A 23329-nucleotide genomic window follows, 5' to 3' on the forward strand; every position below is an offset into this window, starting at 1 on the left:
AAAAGAAAACATTAACAAAGTGCTTTGTTCATCTTCCATGCTGATTCTCAATTTGGTGTTTTGTCTCCATTTTCATTTCAAAGGAAGTGTTGACAGTTTGGTTTTTATTCTGATCCAGAATGAAAGCAGAATTTCCCAACATCACTCTTTCTTTTGAAGCTGAGATAACAATTCCTTATCTCGTGCCAACAGGAGGTGCAGGCTGATCCCAGCACACAGGAGCAGTGGGGAATGTGATCCTGGTGACTGCCCCAGCCCACCTCCAGAGCTGTGCTCACTCTCTATTTACCAGCATCACATTTTATTGTACCTGATGGAGAGGGGGAAAGGATTCTCTGACAGTTGATAAAGTGTCAAGATTTATTTCTTTCTTTAGTTGTACTTTATTCCCAGCTTGGGAAATCTCTCTTCTCCCCACAGCAACACTGGCTGGAGCCAGGTTTGCAAGTGAAAACCCTGGATCACTGAGGAGTGTGACTGAGTGTGTAACACACCCCACACACCCAGAGCCTTCCCAGAACCCAGGGCTGGGGTTTTACAGCTGGCCCACTGCCCATCCATGTCAAGGACAGTTTTATTCTTGATTTCAGAGAGCTGAGGCTGAGCCCAACACATCAGCCAGCTGGGAACAGTGTCAGCACCAGGATCTGGCTGAACAGACAGCCCAGAGCTTCTGTCACACAGAGATGTCACGAGCAAGGACAGCACAGCAGTGACCACACAAGAATGTCAAAAATGCCCACAAGAAGGAGGGAGAGGAAATGATGCTAAATGACCTCCAGAGAGTGAAACATTATGGAGAACAAGCAAAGAGTAAAAGATAAAACCCAGTTTCCTTTGAGAGCAGGTTCTGATCTATGCTCACTGTAACACAGCTGGAGCTGCAGCATGACACACGAGCACTTTGGGGGAAGTTAAATGTATTTGTCTCTTTATATCCAATATCAGACTCTTTCACTACAGTAAAACTGTAAAAGAGGAACATTTATCTGTGTTCCCTGCTGTCAAACCCGGTATACACACACTAAAACATCACACCTACAAAACTCTATCCCAACCAGACCAGCACAAAATCTTGTGTTTAAAAGAAAACTAGCAAATTATAGAGCTTGCTTAAAATTTCATTTATTTGCATTGTAAGCCAAGGGATCATCCTCAACTCAGAAATGCACTGCTCAGCCTCCTTGGGAGCTGTAACAACCAGTGCATTTGTCAAAGAAAAATCCACAAGCAATTCAGTGACAGAGAAAAGGGACATTTTTTACACACATGCTCGTGCTGCGCACACACACACACACTGAGCAGTTTCCAGTTTCCCCTGTAAGCAAAATGCTGCTGAGCTCTATCCTTTATACCACTGGAAATAACTAAAACACAGGAGAGGAAGGGGAAATGAGGACATAAAGTCTTTGTAAGTATTTACACATCCCATTATTAAGATAAATGAAGGCTAATTAACATGGAATTAGCCACAAGTATGAAATACAAAATGAATTAAAACTGGTTTCTAAGTAAGATGAATATTACAATCAAGTACTGTTAAAAATAAAATATAACATGGTTTTGGAAGCTGCAGTGAAATATAAATTAATAATTCTATTAACAACAAAAAACAAAGTTACGTAATTGTTTTAAAACACTTTGGAGAGCTCCAATTATTGCTTTTTTCCTCAGAAAAAGCCCAGCAGGGGGGAACCTCCCCCATTCTTCCTGCCAGCTGATATTACATTAACAAGAGTCTTCATGTTAAAGCAAGTACTTCATATATTTAATAGCTGTTGAGAACACAACTCAGTTCTTCCTAAACAAAATGTAGCACCTCCTGTGAACATAAAAAGCACTGCTTTCATCTCTTATCAGTTCATATGCAATAATGCCTTTATTTCGTAATGAATTCCACTCCTTCATTTGAATGTGCCTGTAGTTGCAGGGTTCTCTGTGCTGAATCACAGCTCACACAACCTCAGCCTCCCAAACTCCAGAGCACTGGGGCTGCAACTGTCTGGGCAGCACGACTGTGCTCTGCAGCTCTCTGTGCCTTGGAGACACCATGGAAATCAGCAATTCAGCCTGCCCAGCATGCAGCTCCACCAGCTCCTTAGACGTGGCAGCTTTACCCTTATGCTTGAAAATAAAGACCAAAAGCAAGCTAATACTTCATACAAGCTCTCAGAATTGCTGGCCTAAAGGTTTACCTGTCATACATTATTTTAGACTTTTTAAATCAGCAGCTTTACCTTCTTTTCTCCGCCTTCTGGTTCTGAAATCTTCAATGCTTATTTGGGTTACATTTCAAACTTCTCTCTGTAGGTAGAAGTGTATTCTTGCTTAAAAATTGGCAACTGAAATAGAAAATCCTACGGCAAGTTGGAAAGGCATCTCTGCTCAAGTTTAAATGACTTTCTGGCTCCCAGGCTCTCAATCACAACAGTCGAGTTAGCTGCCTCTGTCCTTCACATGTCAATTTACACTCCGGTGGCAAACACTGCGAGATAAGGGCTGGAGTCAGAGCACATTGTTTAACCAAACTGTGATTACGACTTGCAGCAGAGGTGCAAACAAGGTTTCTGTTCCTGTCACTCCTGCGAGGTCCTGCAGTTCTGCTGTCCCTTACTGCAGGCCCCTGTCCCAGTGCTCAGCTGCCTGCAGCCCTGCTCTCTGCCAGGCTGTGTCACACACACCCTCACACTCCAGGCCTTGGGAAAAGCTTCCTGGGACTCCATCTCGTGCACAGGCTCTTATCTGACAGCCTGGGATGGCACCAAGGTCGTGTTTTCCCTCCTCTCAGAATTGCCACACAAGGAGACAAAAATGTGTGAGACAAAAGGGAGACTGCTGGTGTTTTCTTATGAAACCCTGACTGGATAGGGGAGAATGCCCTAAACTGCAATTCCTCAGAAATCCTATTTTAACTTTGGGAATATATCCTTTCCCTCATCCACAGTCCCCAAGAATTTCTCTCTAACAAATGTACGATCCATGTACAGGATATCCCACCTGTGCCAGTTTTCCTTTCATTAGGGGAAGGAAAACATTATCTCACCCAGCTCCTACTTTGCCTGTTAGATACAAAAATGAGCAGTTCCAAGTAATGGCTGATGTTTTCTGCTCAACAGACTTGAAAAGTAACATCATTTTCTCTGCTGCTTCTTCCTTGAAGCACTCCTACACACACCCATGGGGCTTACACCTAGAAAATGCCCTCTGGGAGTCTGCTCTTGGATCACTGCTCTTCAGGAGTGAGTCTGCTCTTGGAGAGCTGCTCTGCAGGAGTGTCCTCACTTCCAGTTCCCCAGGGAATGGTTCCAGGCATCTTTCAGCTACTGCAATTTAAATAAGCTCTTTGTGCTTATCACAAGATGATGATCATACCTTGGAAATTTAAGCTAAATGAAGTATTTTTAATAAACATCAAAGCCATTTTGTATCCTCTTCCACTTAGAGGCTATTCATTTTGATCCCAGCATAAAGGTCTCAACTTCCCCACCCCTGGAAGTGTCCAAGGCCAGGCTGGACAGGGCTGGAGTAACCTGGTCTAGTGGAAGGTGTCCCTGCCCAAGGCAGGGTGTGGAACAAGATATCCATGATGGTCCCTTCCAACCGAAACCATTCCAGAATTCTGTGGTCCTGTGATCCCAGAAAAGGAGTGCCAAGCAGAAATACATTTCCATGCAGGAGAGGGGAGTCAGGGGCAGCACTGGCCATTCCCCAAGGCAGGGATGGAAAACTGTCTGGCAGTGGAATACTGCTGTTACTGTGCAGGGAATAGCACTTAAAGAGGAGGATGGATCAACAGTACCTGGGTTTGTACTCTTCTCTGAAAATCTTGGACTGTGCCTCTTGCAATTCACATTACCAAGCCAGAGAATACATTCTTAAACTGTAAGGGACTGGGGTGGCAGGCCACAATTTTTCTCCACAAAGAAAGGATTCTCCTGCTGTTCTCAGCAAAAATCTCAGTAGGCTTCTAGGATTTCCTGCTTTTTGTAATTTCAAGGGTTATTAGAAAATTGGAAAAAGAAATACTTTAATTCTGAGTTTCAGCAAAAGAGTTCATATTCTTCATTTATATCCTTCATGAAATGGAGTGCAAGACTTAAAACTTCTGTGTAAGAGAGCCACAGTTAGTATTTGTGGTTGGCCCCCAAGTACACAATGACACGATTTTCATACACCTTCTTCATTGTTTTCTCAATTTGCTTCAAAAACACTTGCGGAATTCTCCCACATAAAGTGTGCACTGTATCCAGAAACCTCGACTGCAGAGGGTAGTACAAGGACTGGAAGAGATTGTCTTCAAATGGAAACTAAGGAAAAGAAACAAAAAAGAATTTTTAGTTTTCAGAATTTGTGAAAGGGCAGCGTGCAAGTTCTGTAAGAGAAAACCTTCCACAGGTAGGGAATGTCTTGTCCCTCACCTGCTGAGTGTCACCAACCCCATCACTTCACATCCTGCCTGCCTGAGAGCGTGCATTTACAGGAATTTTATTCATGTAAGGATAGTGTAAGGAAACAGGAGTTTTGGCAAGCAGAGCTGTACACACACAACATCTAGCCTCTGCCTATGGATAAGATTCTGCCCTCTATGTGCCTGAGGTGCTCAGGGAGGAGAAGCTTTCCTGGGAATTTATGGACCAGAGTTGCAGCCCCAGCATGAGAAACTTCACTCCAGCTTTTCCTACCTTCAGTACTATAGCAAAGCAATTGATCAGCCTTCTTGATTACTATAATACAAAAAAAGAAATGTTTAAACCACCTAAAATGCATGAGAAGCCAGAACAACCATGTTGATTTATGCCTGGGGGGCTTTACCCAAACACAACCACCCATCCTGATGGCTGGCAGAGCAATGTGAGTGAACCCACCCTGGGGCACAGGGAGGGCTCTGTGGAGGCAGCACTTACATCCCGGATCACCTCGTAGAGGGCCTTGAAGGTGGGCTGCTTGTGGTCGTGGTAGACGCCTCTGTTGCCGTGCAGGATGGAGACGCCCTCGTCCTCCGCGCCCCTGCAGTTGCTGCCGTACATGCAGTGGTCAGGCCGGTAGTTCCACTGGCAGGGGAACACGTACAGACACTCTGCCCACGGCAGCAGGGCACAGGGAGGGACAGGAGACACGTCAGACAAGAGTTACAACAAATCAAACCAGCCTGGCACCGATGGTCGGGGAATGTCCACAATGCAAGTATCCCCAACAGAGTCACCTCCTTCCCTCCTTCCCCACTCCCCAGCTGCTGGTCCTGAACTGGGGTATTTGCTGTGTCCCCAGGATGAGGAGGAATTGAGAATCTGACTCCATGTTCTTAGAAGGCTTATATTATATTATATTATATTATATTATATTATATTATATTATATTATATTATATTATATTATATCATATTATATCGTATCATATTACATTATATCATATTACGTTATATCATATTACATTATATCATATCATATTATATCATATTATATCATATCATATTACATTATATCATATCATATTGTATATATTATATTGTATTGTATTATATTATATGAAAACTAGTATACTAAAGAATAGAGAAAGGATACATACACAAGGCTACAAAGAATGATAATGAAAACTCATGACTGCTTCCAGTCTGACACAGCTGGCTGTGATTGGTCATTAAGTCAAAACAGTTCATATGAAAACAATCAAACAACCACCTGTTGGATAAACACTCTCCAGAGCAAAGCAGCAAAAACAGGAGAGAAGAATGAAATAATATTGTTTTCATTCTTCTCTGAGGCTTCTCAGCTTCCCAGGAGAAAAATCCTTGGCAAAGAGGATTTTTCAGAAAATCTTACAGTGACACTGACCAGACAGGACAACACAAAATGTGGGACTGAACACGACCCAAGGGAGCCCTTCAGAAAGCTGCAGTGAAGAACCAAACCAGAGCACGCAGCAGGTGGCAGTGTCCAGCACCCTGTGCCGTAGGAAGGAGTCTCTGGAGTGACAGGAGCGACTGGGGAAGCACACACAGCACTGGGGTCATGAAAAATCCAGCTCCTCCTGAAGCCAGCAAGGGAAAGCTTACAAAGTACATCCAGGGTTTGCTGCCGCTGCTGTCACAGGGGCCATGACAATTTGTTACACAGCAGAGCATAAGGGGTGGTGTATTTTATCCACAGCTCTCCCAAGAATCATCATCCATTAATTTCACAGGTCTAGGTTATTTAGAGATGAGCCTAATTTCTCAAAAGGGCTCAGAACTCCCTTTCTCCTGGTGATTTTTTATAAACTCCATGCACACAGCGCTTGCAATCTGCTTATCATAAATCACTCCAGTCCCTGCAACCTTTCTGCCTCGGCCCTGGGGAACAATGAGTGATGGCTGGTGCCAGCAGGGCATGGCAGAAGCACTGAAGATGGAATTCTTCCCTTGGCCTTTCCCAGCTCCCCTGGAAGCCTGCAGCTGGTCTCGTGTGGTTCTTGAAAAGCAGAAGAAAAACTTTCTGACCTTTTCTTCCCTTCAGGCCTCTCCAGCAGAGTTCTCCAGAAAGGGAGAGCAGTCTTTGGAGATGGGCAAAGGGAGCAGCTCCTCAGGCTCTCTGTGGTTTTAACTCACATCCACAAAACAGCACCTGCAGCACTCTTGGCCAATTCCCCTCCCAGCCAGTCTCAACAACACAGAACTGAAGACTTCAGAAAATCCAGTTTTCTGTGCTAATGGTACACAGTTCTTTCATTTTCTTTTCTTGAGCAGTCTGATATTACACAATTCATAAAAAATTCTTTACCAGTTCTGAGGAAAGGACAGACTGTGGTGCAGAGGAGTCTCCACATGTAGCTTTGATAGAGAACACTCACCACAATATTGATTTTTTTTGCAGTCTTTGTTTTTTTCCTGCACACTTCAGGGTCTGACTTCACAACTAATCTGGCTCCATGTTTTTCTCCAGAAGACCATGCTCCTATAACATTTGTTTCTTTTTGGAAACTAATTGCCACTCTATTTTTCCCTAGGACTGGGGGTAATCTATGGGACAGTGATGTTTGACATCTGTCTGCAGTAAACACATGTTTGCCTTTTGCTTTGCTTCTCGTCATTCCAGCAGTTTGCCTGGATTTGGGTATATCCAATTACCTACCCTGTGACTCCCCAGAGAAAAAGAAATGGGAGCAGAATAAATAAAGACAATTCCAAACTTCGTTTATTCTTAGGGTAAGTTAAGGTGACAAGGTCACATAGAAAACCAGGAGAAGCAGCAGGGATGGATACCTAGCATCCATTCAGAAGCATGAAATTAAATTCTCAGCTTCTCTGGGAAGTGTGTGCTATGCTCCAGTGTTTAAATCCCTGCATTTCCCACCAGCAGGACATCAGTGACATCATCTGGTGCCTGCTGAGGCAGGTCACTCAGCTCAGAGGCTGGAAGCTGCTTTAGATGAGATATTCCAATGGCTGTGTCCACTTTCTGTCTATATTAGCTTTGTTACTGATTTGCATAAGTATCACAGGTCAGTTGAATTTCAGAAAAAGTGGGCTTAGCTTTGCAGAAAGTTTGGCACTTTCACATCCAGATAAATATCTGAAACAAAAACATTTTTGCAGCTACACCCTGGTCCAGTGACACCCTGAAGCTCACACTTGACATGAACTTCACCCCTTCACTTCATCATTACTTTTACACCTCATTATTTTTTCAAACCTCCAGAAATCAGATTTATATATTCAATGGAACCAAGTCCAAGCTCCATTACCTGCAGCAATGTCAGAAATGTTTTCATAGGTTAAAAATCCTTTGAGGATACAGTTACAGAGTAACTCCATACCAGAGTATTTACGCATATTAAAAATAACAAATAGCAGTTAAAAAATCAAGCTCAAAATATTTTCCCAACACAGATAATGAAGATTCCAAGATCATTCCTTACCTGGGTTAAAGTAAAAAATGATATTTAGCAGATCCTGGTCTCCCCATGTGATGTAATTTTTGTACTTTTGGTACAATGGATACAACATTTCCTCCCAAGTCAAGCCACCTGGTATCAGACTGTTCTGCAGGGCAGGAAAACAAAAGCAAGGGGTTAAAATCATGATCAGTGCTGTGCTGTGGTATCTGACCCAGAGAGGGCACACACAAATCTCTAAGCTCTGCTAAGCCATGTTGGACATCCAGGTGAAAAGTGAAAAACAGCCAGGAAATGTTGGACCTGGACAGGGCTGTGACAGCAGAACTCACTGTGTTTATCTGGACAGGAAAACAAATCTCCTGGGCCCAGCTGTGATGTCAGCTCCTGCTATTCACAATCTTCCTATTCCAAGTAACAGGAGAGGAAAAAAAGTGAAAAAGTGGAAAATGCAGGGACAAGGTGAAAACCAAGGTATAAAAGCAAGGAAAATTACAGACTAAACATTCTCCCTGGGAATTATGGTAGTAAGAGCAATGTTTGGGGTTTTTTTCCTCCAGCTGTTCCAGTAACAATGTGGGAAACTCCTGGCATTGTCAGAGGAACCCCTTGGGGTATGCAAAGTTTTAGACATTACAGAATATGTGCTCAACAACACAGATGTGTCATGAAAACGTTCCCTTCTCACTTACACCAGTTCACAGAGTCACTTATCTGCAGCAGGATGCAAATTCTATTTACAACAGATGCAGAATTCACCAGCTCCTCTGGATATTCACATCAAGCTCTCCAGTTTTAAAAACAATACAGCTACTGCACTGAAGATCTGTGAGTTCGTTCTGTCATGTATCTTTTCACGGAAATGTAAGAAGCTGGGGAAGCCATTTTTAACACTGCTACCAGACTGCTTCAGCTGCAAGTTCTCACTGCTCGAGCCTTGAGGAAGTTCCATTTATTTTAATAATCACATTCACAACAGCTTTTAGTATCCACTCATACATATTCCATATTTCTCTGATTCTTTGTATTACAAACTTCATGCAGAACACTGAGCTTTCCAAGATGTGAAAACATACAGTATTTGCAGGGAATGCCATGACTAAGGAGAGGAATGATGCAGACTCCATTGATATCAGAAGGCTAATTAATTACTTTATTATACTATATTATTCTATATTATAGTACATTACATGTAAACTGAATCTGCCAAGCACTCAACTCTGCACACCACTGCACAACAACTTGTGACTGTCAGCCAACAGTTCCAACATAGACATGCTTGGCCCTGATAGGCCAAGGAAACAAAACACCGTCACTCTGGGTAAACAATCTCCACACTGCATTCTACTTTGGCACAAACAGGCGTAGCAAATGAGACAAGAATTGTTTTGATCATTCTCTGAGGCTCAGAGAACGTGAACCCCAGAAATACTCTTGGGAAGACTGCCTTGCTTTTCTCTGTGAGGAGAAACATGGTTACACAAGCACACCAAGCCTGAGTGTGTGCAGGAGCTGCACCTCTCTCACCTTGAAGCGGGCGCTGCGGATGCGTGTCAGGTTCATCAGCATCACGCCCGAGTTGAGGCCGGTGCTGCCGTAGAAGGGGTGCCGGGCGAAGCGGCTGTACCAGCCAATCTTGGGCATCTCGTGCTCGGGCGCCATGGCAGCCAGCTGCGTGGAGTTGAACTCCCTCAGGAGCTGCCAGATGTCATCGATGGGCCTCAGGAACAGCACGTCCGTGTCCACGTAAAGCAGCGAATCCACGTCCTTTAAAATCACCTTTGGGGTTTGTGCACAGGATGAGAGACAAACCAGAGAGGCGAAAAACATAAAGGTTAAAGTAGAAGTCCCTTTTGCCAATAAACTGATCATTTGGGAGAGGTTATTGATTTATCAGCTAAATGTAACTACACAGAGGAACAACAGTTATCAGATTATTGGCTTCTTGTTTGCTGTGGGGTTTTTTTGAAATGCACAATAAAGCAGCTACCAGAGCACTGAGGCTGGATTAACCTTCCTATGAAGCAGCAATTCACTGAGCTCCCAAAAATACCTGCCAGGAATACTTAGTACCTGTTCAGAAATTACATGTAAATAAAATGTATTTACAGAGCTATTTTCAAGATCTCCACTGGCAGAAAGGGGAAGATTTAGATTTACCAGGAGACCAGAAGATTTAGATTTACCTTCATATATAATTAATATATACAACTGTTTCACATTAATCAAGATAACCCCATTGATCACCAACATATGTGCATCCCCCTGAAGAACAAAATTTGGTTGTTAAACAGAAATGTCACATTAAAATACACCAGGTTGTACTCTGAGCACTGTTACCAGATTCTGTATAAAGAATAACCCCAGTAAAGTTGGTCAGGTCAGAAGGGTGTAACTGCAGATTAGAGCCAGGATATTTCAGCGGTTCCTGCTGACCATGTTCCCCCTTGTGGCTGCCAAAATCCTTACACACTCCTTCATTAATATCCATGGGGGCACAATGACCTGGTGCTTCAAGTCCTTGTAAAGGAATAAAGATCATTACCTACAGCTGACCACCAGTGCCAACTGCATTTTCATTGCTCTTCTTCATTATTTGCTAAAACTGTCCAAAATTTCCTTAAGTACTGAAATCTTCTTACTTTAAGTACTGAAATCATCTTACTTTGGTCTAGCCAAAACCCCTATTTGCTTATCTCTCTTTCTTTGAAAAGCAAACCCAAAGGGCTTTGGATTTTCACCATGTGGAACACAACAATCATTCTCTCATCCAACTGCAATAACATTAATGACAAACTCTCCTATTTATGCAGGTGAAAAGAAATTCTACCAAAGAAATTGGGTTTTACATAAATTCTAATGTATTGTGACTGAGGATTACCTGTGAAATAAGAGTGAACAATATTAGGATTTATGGGTGGAAAAGTGGGTGAAAAATATCACCTCCTAAGCATGCTCAACAGGAATCCACTAAGATGCCAAATCCCTGAGTAAAGACTTAAATGAGATTTTTCACCTGACTCAACACATTGGGATTCAGACTGACATTTAGTCAAGTTTAACAAATCCCTGACCTGTATTTCTGACAGGATAACTACATGTTCTTCCTACAGAACAGGGCAGCCAGGAGAAGGAACTGTCTCCGCATTTTAAACAGAAGTTAGGCTTACAACAAACTCTAAGTAAACACATTCAACACAGTCCAGATCTCTGCTGGATGGAAGATTATAGAAATACAGCATTTTCTCACAAAAACCTCACAAACCACCACGTAGAGGTATCTGTAAGTAAGTGACAAAAATTGTACAGTAATACACTAAGAGCTCAGAGTAAATATTGGCAGATGTTAAGTATCCTCAAGTCCAGCATTAAAAAACCAAACCAATAAAAAAAGACAGGTACTGTAAGAATAAATCAATAGAAGATTTATTTAGAAGTCTGAAAGGAAGAAAGGTTTTCAGTTTAAGGATATCCTGGGTATTGTGTATTAATTATTCTGCAGCACCTAGGAGCCCTGATTCATAGGGACCTGCTACATGAAGTCACATAAAATCAAAATGCATTAGAAAAAGAAAAATGACCCCCAAATTTAGTCTGAGACAGGAGGTAACACTGGAATACAAGCAGAGCAGACTTTGCCTGTGGATCCACAGCACACTGCAGACCATGCAGGATTTTTGTCTAAGGGGGCCTTGGTAAAAAGGCAAATTGAGGCATTTTCCAGCAGGAAAAACTGACCCCAGTTCAGGGAGAAGTTTAATGGGTACCTACAGACCCTCCTCATCCTGCCCAAGCATAAGTGACAGCCTGGCCACTGCTTCTTCCAGCAGAAAAACCCATTCTTTCAGCAGCTTTCAAAACAAATAAATCTAAATCTGTGGAAGTCCATGGACTATTATAATTTTCCTACAGCTTCAAGCAGGTATTGCAGTTCTTTGTGCAGTGCCAACCAGCACCTGACCCCCCCTTGCATTCCTCCTCTCAGGATTCACATGCTCTCCTTTCTGCTGGCTAAAAGATTCTTCCTCTCCTGCGTCCAAGGTGTTGCCCTGCAATGACACCCAAGTGGCTAAAAAAAGAGCTGTGCTAGCTCCTTTAAGCCCTTCCCACTTTCACATGTTGAGTGTTAAGACTCCTTTAAAAGCTGCAGATGTCAGTTTGAATTGCTCACATCTCTCCTGGCTGTGCCTTGGGTAGGGGGGATTTAATTTCACCCACTGCAGCTGTAGGAGTTGCTCACAGAGCAGGAACCTCAGTGCAGGTTAAAAGTGACACACAGTGACCTGGAGCAGGAGCTCTGCTCATGGAGCTCACGCAAACCATGCACACACACCTGACAGCCTGGGATTTTGGAAAGGGATGGCCAGAAACACAGCAGCCTGCTCTGCTTGTCTTCCCCTTGCTCTGCAGGCACTGACATCTTAAAAGTGCGATTTTTTTTTTTTTTTTTTTGCAGCTATATAGAGTATTCTTAGTAAATCTGTCAAAAAGTTCTGCATAGAACTGGCTATATTTAGCCTGGCACTTCTCTTAAATACTCAATTATCTGTAATTTGATTTCACAACTTCTGTCTCCATAGATTCTCCCTGTGTTAGCAAGGTTGGCAAAGAATAACACACTCCTGAGTAAACACACACTGGTGCACTGTGAAGCTGGGCTACCTAAGGGTTTGTGAGGGCTCATGTGGCAGCTTAGCACAGCTTTATCCAAAAGTAGGGACAAATCACCAAGCTTAATGCTAGAGTAACAGTGCCACAAAGTTGAGTTACTAAACCTCATTGTGGTAAGAGATTAACTCAAGTTACAGCAGAGACTTTTGTTTAGATAAGGCCCTGGCATCTATTCCCCCTGGGCTGGATACTTGAGCATCCCTCAAGAGGAAAGCTGTAACACAGGGATATTGCTAATCTATCTTAAAAGCTCTTAAGTAGATTAAGTGTTTTGAGAAGGGCTCTAAATGTTCATCCAAAAATCATCCAAAAATCCCTTAGGCATTTCAGGATACTTTAGCTGATTGTTTTGGTAGCTCCAGAAGAGCGGCACAGAGACAGCTGCAGCCAGCCCTGAGGGACCAACATCCCTGGGAGCACAGGATGTTCCTCACCTGCTGTCCTAACACCCGTGGCAGGAGCACAATCCAGTTCCCAGTTTAATGCCCTCCTAGTTCAATGTTAAAGTTTCACTCTGTGCTTACAAAAAGATCTACATCTTCCTTCCCGTGTCTCTACAAATGCCCTGGATGGTTTTGCTGCTGCAGAGTGCAGCAAGAGATTGACTTGTGAGATTACACAGAGGCTCCATCAATGTCCCCTGCATCGAAGTGGCAAATGTGATGTCTCAGAATGCCTCTGAAAAATGCAGGATGCTGTACAGCCTTCCTGAATATTTCAGCATCCTGGGTAAGGTCAACAAGTTGGGAATGTGCACTCCAACCTGTGTCCAGGACAGAACAGTTCAGTTCTGCAAACTGCAGGGTCACATCCCACAGCTCTGCCTTCATCACTGGGTAAAAGCATTGAAAGGTTCTTACCCCATTTTCCCTGAACACATTCCTCAGACCCTCCTGTCCACTTTCACACGCCTGCTGGTGCTGCAGAGGAGATTTCTTTGGCAGGAAAGGCACTTGTGAATCAAAGACTCGCATTCCACTCGGGTTTAGCATTATCAGGAGCAAGACAATTTGCACAACTGAGAGCTAAGCAGCTGATAACTACTGCTCTCCTGGGGTCCTCCCGAAATCCAGGCACATTTCATGCTGCTGCAGGGAAAAGTGCTCTCAGTACAGAGAAGGGTGAAAAATACCCAAACTGATACTCTGCTGGTAAAAGTCAAACTAGTTCTCTAAACAGTGAACTAGTGAACACTTGGAATGCTCCGCTCCCACTGTGTGCTGACAGTTCAAGTGGGATATCAGAACGCAGTTATCAAACACTAAAAAACCAAAATAATGGCTGGAATTGCCCAGAAACAGCCTAAGGTTGTGCCAGCCTGTGAACTCGAGCACCAAACCTTGAGGGTCCCCCAGGACATTTGCCACCTCAGCTATGATGATAGCTTGTTTATTATACCCACATCAACTCCGAGTCAGCTGCCACTCCTCTTGGACAGCCCCTCCTACACAAAGCCATAAACCTCAGCCTGACCACACACAGCACTTTGCAACTGGCCCTAGAGAAACAAACATCCACAGCTGCCCCCTCATTCTGCTAACACAACAAGCAACAGCCTAATATTCCTTAAAACAAGTTACTGGAGGAATTCAGCAATGTCTGAGTGACAAAAGGGATCAGTAAAAGCACTGCCCAGCCTGAAGGAATCAGCATGAATGCATAACCTCTTCCTGTCATCAGAACAGTGAAGAGAAATAAAAGTTAAGTAATTCTTATTGGTCTCCCAAAATGACAGAAAGTATCCCAGAAGAACAGAGATTTCTGTTCACCTAGGACATCCCGACACTGTATGGAACAAACTAACACTTAGGGATTATATTCCAGGTGATACAAATATTTACTCAGGGGAGAGAGGATCCCTGCTGCAGTTGGAGTTACTTCCAGCCCATCTGGCCCTTGTGCTGTTGATAGTCCACCCCTAAATGGCAGATCAGCAGAACTGCTGACAGCACATATTTTCTCACATATGTATTCACAGGCTACGTATCTGGACATGCAGCTGTCTCTGATTGCTTCCATCTGAGAGGGGAAAGATTTCTTTGTCCCCCCTCCACTTCTCCTGAGACAGCCATGAAGAAATCTGGACCATGTGAACAGCTTGTCACTTCACTAGAGTCACCCCAATCAACAGCAACCCACGAGGTATTTTTGATAGATGTTCTCAGTTCCACAGAAATTGCTTTACGCAATTCAACTGCTGATATGCAAAATTGGTATCAACACTTCCCTTCTCTCCAAGTTTACAACACTGAGTATAAAATAACTTTTCTGTGAACTTCAAGAGTCCAGGATAGACCAAGCTCTTGCATGAAATCCAACTTCAAACACACAGGAATTATTACCTTAAGGGCAATTCTAACAGTCTTGGAAAAAATAAGTAAAACTCAAGGAAAAGGGAATGCTGAGAGCATCAGTTTAAGGGCTAACATATGGAAAGGAAGATGGTGGGTAGAGAGGGCATGTTGTAAAGAATGTTATTTACTAAAGGCACCCAGCATCTACCCCAAAAGAACTGCCCTGACAGAGTTCTCACATTTTCTCTGGAGTCTGGAGAGTCTGGAGAGCCCAAGGGGCTCATGGAACCAGAGACAAATCAGAAACACACATCATTTGTTAGCCAGGAAAAAGCCAGGCTGGATTTCTGTGTTGGGTTTTTTTTTTTTTTTTTTTAGTGTCTTAAAGTTCACACTAAAATTATCTTTAAGCAGATGTTTCAGCCTGAAAATGGTTTTAATATTACACCAGCAAAGCAGCAAAGCTTCCTTTCTGTGGAATTAACCTTTTCCTGAAGCAAACTACTCAGAAATGCAGGTGCCTTACCGGAAGAAACAGGCGCTGGGCAGCACATGGTTTGAATAACTTCTTCCATTCCTGAGCATTTCCTACTGAGAAGGTTATTGGGTAAATGTTGAACTCAAACTTCTTTGTATATGAGGAAGGCCACTCCTTTAACTGAAAGACATGGTGGGAGGAAATCAGACACTACACGTTATAGAGCTTTTGTAAAATAATGCATGCATAAGGAATTTATAAATGTGGACAGTAAGCAACGTGCTCAGCTGCTACTTGTTAATGTCATCTTCTCAGAGATTTAAAACTTACAACTATTTATTTATTTATTTACCAAATGGCAAAGAAACTCACCTTTGTCTCAAATTCAGGCTTAAGGGGATCCTCAGCGAAGATGTGGAAGCAGAGCCTCCTGCTGCTGAAGAGAACTGCTGATTTCAGCATGATCAGGGTCTCCTCCAGCCGGTCCCCACATGCCACCACTGCCAGATGCATGCACTGCAAGGACGGGGGCTCCTTTGGAGGTTTCTGCTCTCCAGGCTTCCTGAAAATTCAGGGAGAGGCACACAAAAATTACTGAGGTAGACATGAAGAGAATCCCTCATTAACAGACATCAGGGTTGGTTTTTTTCTTCATCATTCTGCAAAGGATCAGGAGGGTTTTTTTGGTTAGATATTTACAGAACAAGCAAATAGCATGGTAATTCCTGTCCATGGTACAGATCAACAGTGTTACAATTATAACATAAAGAAAAAGGCTATTTTCTGTTATTCCTACATTTCTGAGCTTGCAAAAATCACTGCACTACAGACACAGATGAAGCCATTTCACAGCACCTCCACCTTGCTCTGTGCAAATGACAGCTCTTTCCCCAGCCCAGAGGTCACAAACCCAGAACAGTTACAGCTACCCAGCCAACTTTCTAACACAATGCAGAACACACAACTGCATCCAGCAACTTCATTTCCTAGCCCATAATGGCTAGATTGAAAGAAGACATCCATACTTTAAAAAAAACCCCATTGCATCCATATGTAAATTGTTCTAACAGTTAATTAATTTTCTATTAAAGATGCATGCCTTAATCCTGGCCTGAAGGCACTGGCAGAGTTTCAAAGGACTGCTCTCCATATCACCCCATGGAATCCATGAGACTTTGCTAAAATAGAGATTTTTGAAAACAAATAGAGTCACATATCCCAGGTGAATCAGACTATATTCTAAGGGCCAAACTGGGATTTTCACTTAGCACCCACCTGTGTGGGCTTTAAATACATTTCATCCACATATAGGGAACACAGCAAGAGGCACAATGAAGCTTCCAACTAGCCAGAAAATTCAGGTTCCCCTGGGTAGCTAAAGACCTTTTGAAAGCAGTCTTTTGGTTCTGAGCTTAGTGTGGAGGTAAAAATTGCATCCTCCAGGAATGCTTGCACCATGGTGTATCCACATTCCAACACAGATGGCACTTAGCCTCCATCACACAGGATGGAGCTGAGCAAGCCCCCAAATCCCAGGCACAGAAATCATTCCTGGGGAGTTCAAAAGGCAAATCATAGATCACTGCCTGCTCTGGACATACCTCTGAGCAGAGCACATCAATCCCAGCCCTGCTCAGAGCACACAGTTACACACACAATTAATCACTGGAGTTAATGCTACAAACAGAAGTTCTAAATAAGGAGAAAAATGACAGTTTAAAGCTGTTATTATTTTTTCCAGACACTGAAGTGCTGCTCTGTGTAACAGCAGCATTCTACCCTTCAGAGTAACCCACCTCTGTGCAAAGGAACACCAGGCACTGACACTTCACTGACTGTACACAGCAACACGTTTCATTAAGGGTTTAAAATCTTCTGCTTTAGTCCTAATTAACCCCCAATTTCATCAGTGTATAAATAATGGAATATTACATCTATGTGAAGTGGTATTTACTTTCCAACCTATTAGTGTAAAAATTGCTGAATTATTGAAGTGAATAATTAGCTGCTGATACAGATCACCTTTCCCCCTTCTCTCCATCTGTGTAATGTTTCCCCTTAATTGAGTCTCTAAATCAAGCCATGCACAGGCTGGGAGCTGCTTTGATGTAGTTTCTGGCAATGGAATTCACTGGGAGAGGGACTAAACCCTGCACTTTTATTGGAACATTTCAAAACCCCACACCAAAGCACTCAGCTTCCCTGGGCAGTTCTAGCCACAGTGAGCTCTGCATTATGCAGCTGTTCTGCAGTGAAAAATCCAGTATGTGCGGACAACACCTCCAAAGGACTCACTCAGCAGAAGCAATCCCTGGTGAAAGCAGAATGCCTGGAAAGCCCATGGGAGTAGGGATAACAACACACATCCAACACAGACATCCTGGAGGAGAACGCTGAGCCTTGGAGGTGAGGGATTTCCGACATTGCAGGGGCTCAGGAGCCCGGAGTGGCCTGAATTGGAATAAAGATCCCAGAAAAAGGAGCTATTTGAACTACATCAGTCATAGACTGGAACACTGAGGGCAATAATCAGTGAGAGAAGTAGCAATGAGGTACAGAAGAACTTTGGGACACAATATTTTGCATGTCCTTTGTAAGTACATAAAGAAACTTAGAGGACAGTGAAAACAAAGGTGAGCTGCAACGGGAGATAGTTCCACAGCAGATGCATTTGACTGCAATTTCAACTTAGCCTTTAAAAATAACAATTATCCAGAAGTCTGAGAAGAGCAGGTGTAGAAGAGGCAAAGTCAAACTGCCTGGAGGGCAAACAAGCAGATAGATCATGGCAAAGAACATCCCAGCTCCCCTTCTCTGCCGTGTTCATGCAGGTATCCCACACAGGGCACGGAGAATGGAAAGGACAGCAGGAACAGCTGGATGGAAGGACATCCCTTAAAGATGTGCAGGACACAGCCAAGCTGTCCCACCTGTAAAATGGGAACAGTTTTTACAGCTCTAAAAATTTCCCACTTCAAGAGACTCCCAAGACATCAAAAAGCCCAAAGACCAACAGAGTAACGCAATTATTATCATTAGCCAATTCTTCCTAAGGCTTCATTCCTTTATAGTTCAACTTGTCTGTTATGAACAGGATTTTATAACCTAAATTAAATATTAAAGCACACTGAAAGCAATACAGAGACCTGGGCTCTAAAGTTTTAATATGTTTGAAAAGAACAAATACACAAACTAAGATTAAGCACTCCAGAAACCATCACAAAATACTTGCAGAACACATCCCCACAGAGTGGCTGAAGACTGAACTCGATAAGATGGAGCACAATAAAATGTTTACAGCAAAGACCTTCCAACAATACAGAACAACTCCCATCCAGTTGCTCACTCGTATTTTATTTACTGAATACAATTTCTGCAGAAAGGCACTGACACAGCAGGAGCAGCCTGAGTGCTCAGGCACAACAGTGTGCATTCCTAGGTCTTAAAGTTTAGATTACATGTAATTTTCTTATTAGTCACAGCCAAAGTGCCTCAAACATAATTAACCCAAAACCTGTCTAAATCAATCCAAATCCATTCAAAATAATGCATTCCCACCTCATTTCAGAGCCTGCTAATCTATTCAAGCCTTCAAATTTATTCCTGAAAGATAATGCATGCAGACACTTCCAAAATGCAATATAGCTGTTGATGTTTGAAACCTTCTTCCCATTATGATCTCATTTACTTTTGCAGCACAAACAAGGGTAGATTTAGGCATTGTATCAAAACTGGTGATTCACTGAACAGGCTCCTTCCCTGAGAGCCACCCCGGAGCCAACGTCCCAACAACAGCTCCATGATGTGAAACACATTTTCTTGCACACTTTGAAACACAGATTTTTTAAATCAACCTTTCTCACTTTGCAGCACTTGCACAAAACCAACTGGAGCTGCTGTCAATCCAAAAATGGTTAAAGTTTCAACCTCCTCCTACCACTGAGAGAAAGGGGAAAAAAGCCACACAAAACCAGAATGGATGTTTCTCTCTCCTTTTATAAAGTGGGTTCTTTATGAAACAAGTATGAAATACTTGGGGTTTCAGCATGTTATTGCCAAACTCAAGCCAAACTTGCATCTGTGTGCACAGAGGCTGCACAGAAAGAAAAAGTATCTTGACAGGTTGCCATGCAAGGGATGTTTTGCATTGGAAAAGTTACTTTCAGGGAACTGAATGTGCTGGAGAAGGTTCACTTCCCTTGCCTTGCCACGCTGGTTTAAGAGAGAGCATGGTCACAACTGCCCTTCAAATGTAAAATGATCCTCCTTCTTTTTGATACTTTGCACACATGGGTTTGGCACGTATTTCAAATTCTTTATATAAAAAAGTCTTACTGAAAGCATAGAACTTGCTACTTCCAACAGGAATGAGCAGTAAAACCACCATAAAAAATCAAGTTTTCAAAGCTAACCAGAAACTTACCTAGACTTGTCAAAATTATCTAATGACCAAAGCAGGACACATGAATGTCATTGCTAACATTTGTGAGGCATCAGCCATCTAATGACACGTGCCTACATTAAGCTTTATGTACAGCTTCTTTTGCTAAAAGAATTCTGCACTGCTTAAAACTTAAAATCTGATGTATTCTGATATTATGGGACTACAGAAAGCAGTATTACAAATCCCAGTCAAAATACAATTCATCTTCCCTGCATGATGCTGATTCTCATGAAGCAAACACAAATCCTAAGTTACACCTTTGTTTCTCAGCTGAGCTCAAAACTTGCATCCTCTGACAAACCACCCTGACAAAACTGAATTGGAATGTTTTACATTCAAGTTCTGTCAATCAACTCTGCAGTCTCATACAAGCATGTACACTCTAAGATACTACAGTCCTAATCAGATTTGTTATCCTGAATGAATCAGTTAGATAAAGTGGGATCTCTTGCATCAAATAAAAAAATAATGTGCTTTTGCTCATAAGGAGGAACTGAAATGATAATCATGGCCTGTTTCTTACAATCCAAATTCAAATCCCCCACAGTGCTTTCAGTTTAGCTTGGATCAGGCTTTCTAAACCAAGCAGATCCCACCACCTGATGCCTTTCCATCACCTCCACTTCAAACCACTTATGTCACACCCTCCCCACAAAAATTCTTTTTTTATGGATACCCTCACCTGAATAAATTGTAGTAGTAACTAATATAACACAGAATCTTTCAGGAAATGGCTGAACAGGACCTACAGAATTGGGCTGCTCAGTTGTACAAACTCCTGCTGGGGCCAATGGTGCAGGATGACACAGGAAAAAACAACCACCAAGCCCCACAAACATAATTCTGAAGAAAATGCACACTTTGAATACTAAATTCCTCCCTTTTTGTTTTTTTGTTTTTTTGGTTTTTTTGCTATTGTGTTGCAGACCTTCTAAAAAGGACTTGCAAAGTCAACAAATAATCAAAAAGTTAGATAATGTCAAATTGTGAAACATGAAGATGCCGCTGCAAAGCGCTTTGGAGTGGAATGGTTGTTTACACTCTCTGGCAGTTCCACACTTCCCGGGCTCCCTCCTTCAGTGTTCTTCTTGATTTCCATGATAATCACAGAGATATGCCTTAAAGAAAAATGACTTCAGGAGGTACAGTTGCTAGTGGAAATAATCCTGCTTTAATACCGGCATTTAAATTCTGTCCGTGGCCCACTCTCAGCCCCAGAAAACATCTCCTGCATTCAGTGGGGTAACAATGCTGGGAGAAACCAACTGCTTTAATAAGTTAAGGAGTAAGGGCTCAAGAAACGGGAATAGTCTTTCATTCAGAACATCTCTGTGAAATCATGAATCAGAGACACAAAGACATACCAAGTTAATTAGATATATGAGGTCACGCTGACCATAATATAATTGGAATGCAAAGGGGAAAACAAGTCCTCCACCCACTGAAAGCTGCCCTTTTTCTCTACTAATTAGTTTTTTTAAAAAAATACCCTGCCTGTAAGATGCTGGGACAGGAAACACACCACACCACGATTTAAAACACCTTTAAAGTTCTGCTGAATTAATTTACATTTAAAAAACATTCAAAACAAAAAGCTGGAAAGTTTAAAATCTGCCAGTGCCTCCGCAGTTCGGAACCCGGTGGCAGCACACGGAATGAGGAGCCGCATTCCCTTTTCCCTGGCAAACCCTGGGAGCGCACTCCGGAGGTGACAGCAGCCCCTGAGCGCACACAGCAGCAGCACAGTGCCCACGTCAGCCTCCCGAACAGGGCCGGGAGCGAGGGAAAAGCCGATATTTCAGAACCTGCTCCCGGAGAGGAGGGAACCCCCCGCCCGGGCACGGGGAAAACCCTCCGTGGCACCTCCGACAACTACGCTGCCAGGGGAAACGCGCACGGAAAGTGTGTACTTGCGAACCTCAGCAGTTCGCAAAGGGTCTTTCATCGCCCATCTCTAGCGGGGGAAGAACATCTGGGAGAGGGAAGTGCCCGACGGGACACCGAAGGGACACCGCCGAGGGGAGCCGCGGGCGGGCACGGGCACACAGCGGGCGGGGATTCCCGAGGGCAGGGGCCGGGGCACGGAGCTCCCCCGTTACCTGGCGCTGGCGCTGCCGCCGCCCGCGGGGCTCCTCCTCGGGGGGCTCCGGCCGAGGCGCGGCGGGCGGCGGGCGGGCGCGGAGGGCGCGGGCGGCGGGGGCGCGCTGCCCGCCAGCAGATAGAGCAGCAGCAGCACGGCCAGGCACAGCAGGGCCGCCGCCACCTTGCAGGGCCGCCGCATGGCCGGGTCAGCACGGCCGCATGGCCGGGTGCGCCCCGCGGCACGGCCGGGCCAGCAGCGCCGCACGGCCGCGTCCCGCCGGCCGCATCGCCTCAGCCCGGCCCGAGCGGGGACGTGGCCGCACGGCCCGGCCCGAGCGGGGCGGGGCGGGGCGGGCCGCGCCTACCGTACTGCCTGGAGTAGCGGCCCGGCCCCGGGAGCGCCGGGCACGGCCGAAGGCCGGGCTGTGCCTCAGGCCAGCTGGGTGCTCCTAACGCGGCACCCACCGCGGGTACTCAGAGGGAGCTTTGCTTTCACGGCTGCGAGAGCGTGAGTGTGATCCGGAGAAAAACGAGAAGCTCGTCTCGACAGCGCCTTTCCTCCGCCGGTGCTAACGGGGAAACCGAGCCTCCCTCGCCTTGCTGCCCCGGTTTATCCCTTGCAGACAGCGCGCACTCCTCATTGCATCTGCACCCAAGGCAGGTGAACGAGAAAGCGCAATGCTTGCAGGGGGAACAAGGCGTTCACTCACTTGTGGGAGGCTTTGTCCCCGTGTGACCCATCCGAGCCAGTCTGCCGTGGGACATCAGCAGAAATCACAACACTGAATTTCACAGAGGTAAATCCTGCTTGGGGTCATAATCTGATTTACGAACTGAAATGTACAGAATGACAGAAATAGACCTTGAAATGTACAGAATGACAGAAATATACATTGAAATGTACAAAATTACAGAAACAGACCTTGAAATGTACAGAATGACGGAAATATACATTGAAATGTACAGAATGACAGAAATACAAGGATTCTTGCCGCCCCGTGGAGCTGGAGAACAAGCTGTGCAAAGAATGGAGACACCAAAGAGGAGAGAAGGGAAAGTGGAGCCCCGTAAGTTTAGTACTGGAGGAACCTTGTGTCCCTCATGGAGCCACTGAAGTGACTCTGGCATTCACTTGGCAGTGGAACTGTACAGCCTTTTACACTGTCACATCACAATGTAAATTACAGTGCATTTTACACTGCTCACACCACATGCCTTCGCCAGTGGTGTCCCAAAATGTACTTTGCCTCAGCATCAGCCCAAATGCAATGAACAACTACTGTTTCAAGAGTTTCATCCAACTCGGATTGTGGCCACATATGAAAACGTAAATTACTTCATGCTAAGAGAAAATAGCAATACTAAATGAGAAACTACAGAAAAAACACAATACATAAACATATGCTCTTTCCCAAGAATATATGGACTATAATAAAACCCTACCAAACTTTATACTTAATGAAAAAGAATACCAGTGGCTGACATCCTCGA

At 44.0% G+C, this 23329-nt stretch overlaps 1 protein-coding gene across 1 annotated transcript; it reads right to left on the reverse strand.

Moving 5' to 3' along the window:
* Window positions 1–1108: 1108 nt before the first annotated feature.
* GXYLT2 (glucoside xylosyltransferase 2) lies at window positions 1109–22037 on the reverse strand. Its single transcript, XM_059480336.1, has 7 exons — window positions 21856–22037; window positions 15685–15874; window positions 15361–15492; window positions 9397–9648; window positions 7894–8017; window positions 4905–5077; window positions 1109–4307 (listed from the first exon to the last, which is right to left on the reverse strand). Exons 1-7 carry the CDS (start codon window positions 22035–22037, stop codon window positions 4125–4127), a joined length of 1236 nt encoding a protein of 411 aa, XP_059336319.1. The 3' UTR covers window positions 1109–4124.
* Window positions 22038–23329: the final 1292 nt, after the last annotated feature.

The sequence above is a fragment of the Ammospiza nelsoni genome, chromosome 11, assembly GCF_027579445.1.
Source record: "Ammospiza nelsoni isolate bAmmNel1 chromosome 11, bAmmNel1.pri, whole genome shotgun sequence".
Taxonomy (NCBI): domain Eukaryota; kingdom Metazoa; phylum Chordata; class Aves; order Passeriformes; family Passerellidae; genus Ammospiza; species Ammospiza nelsoni.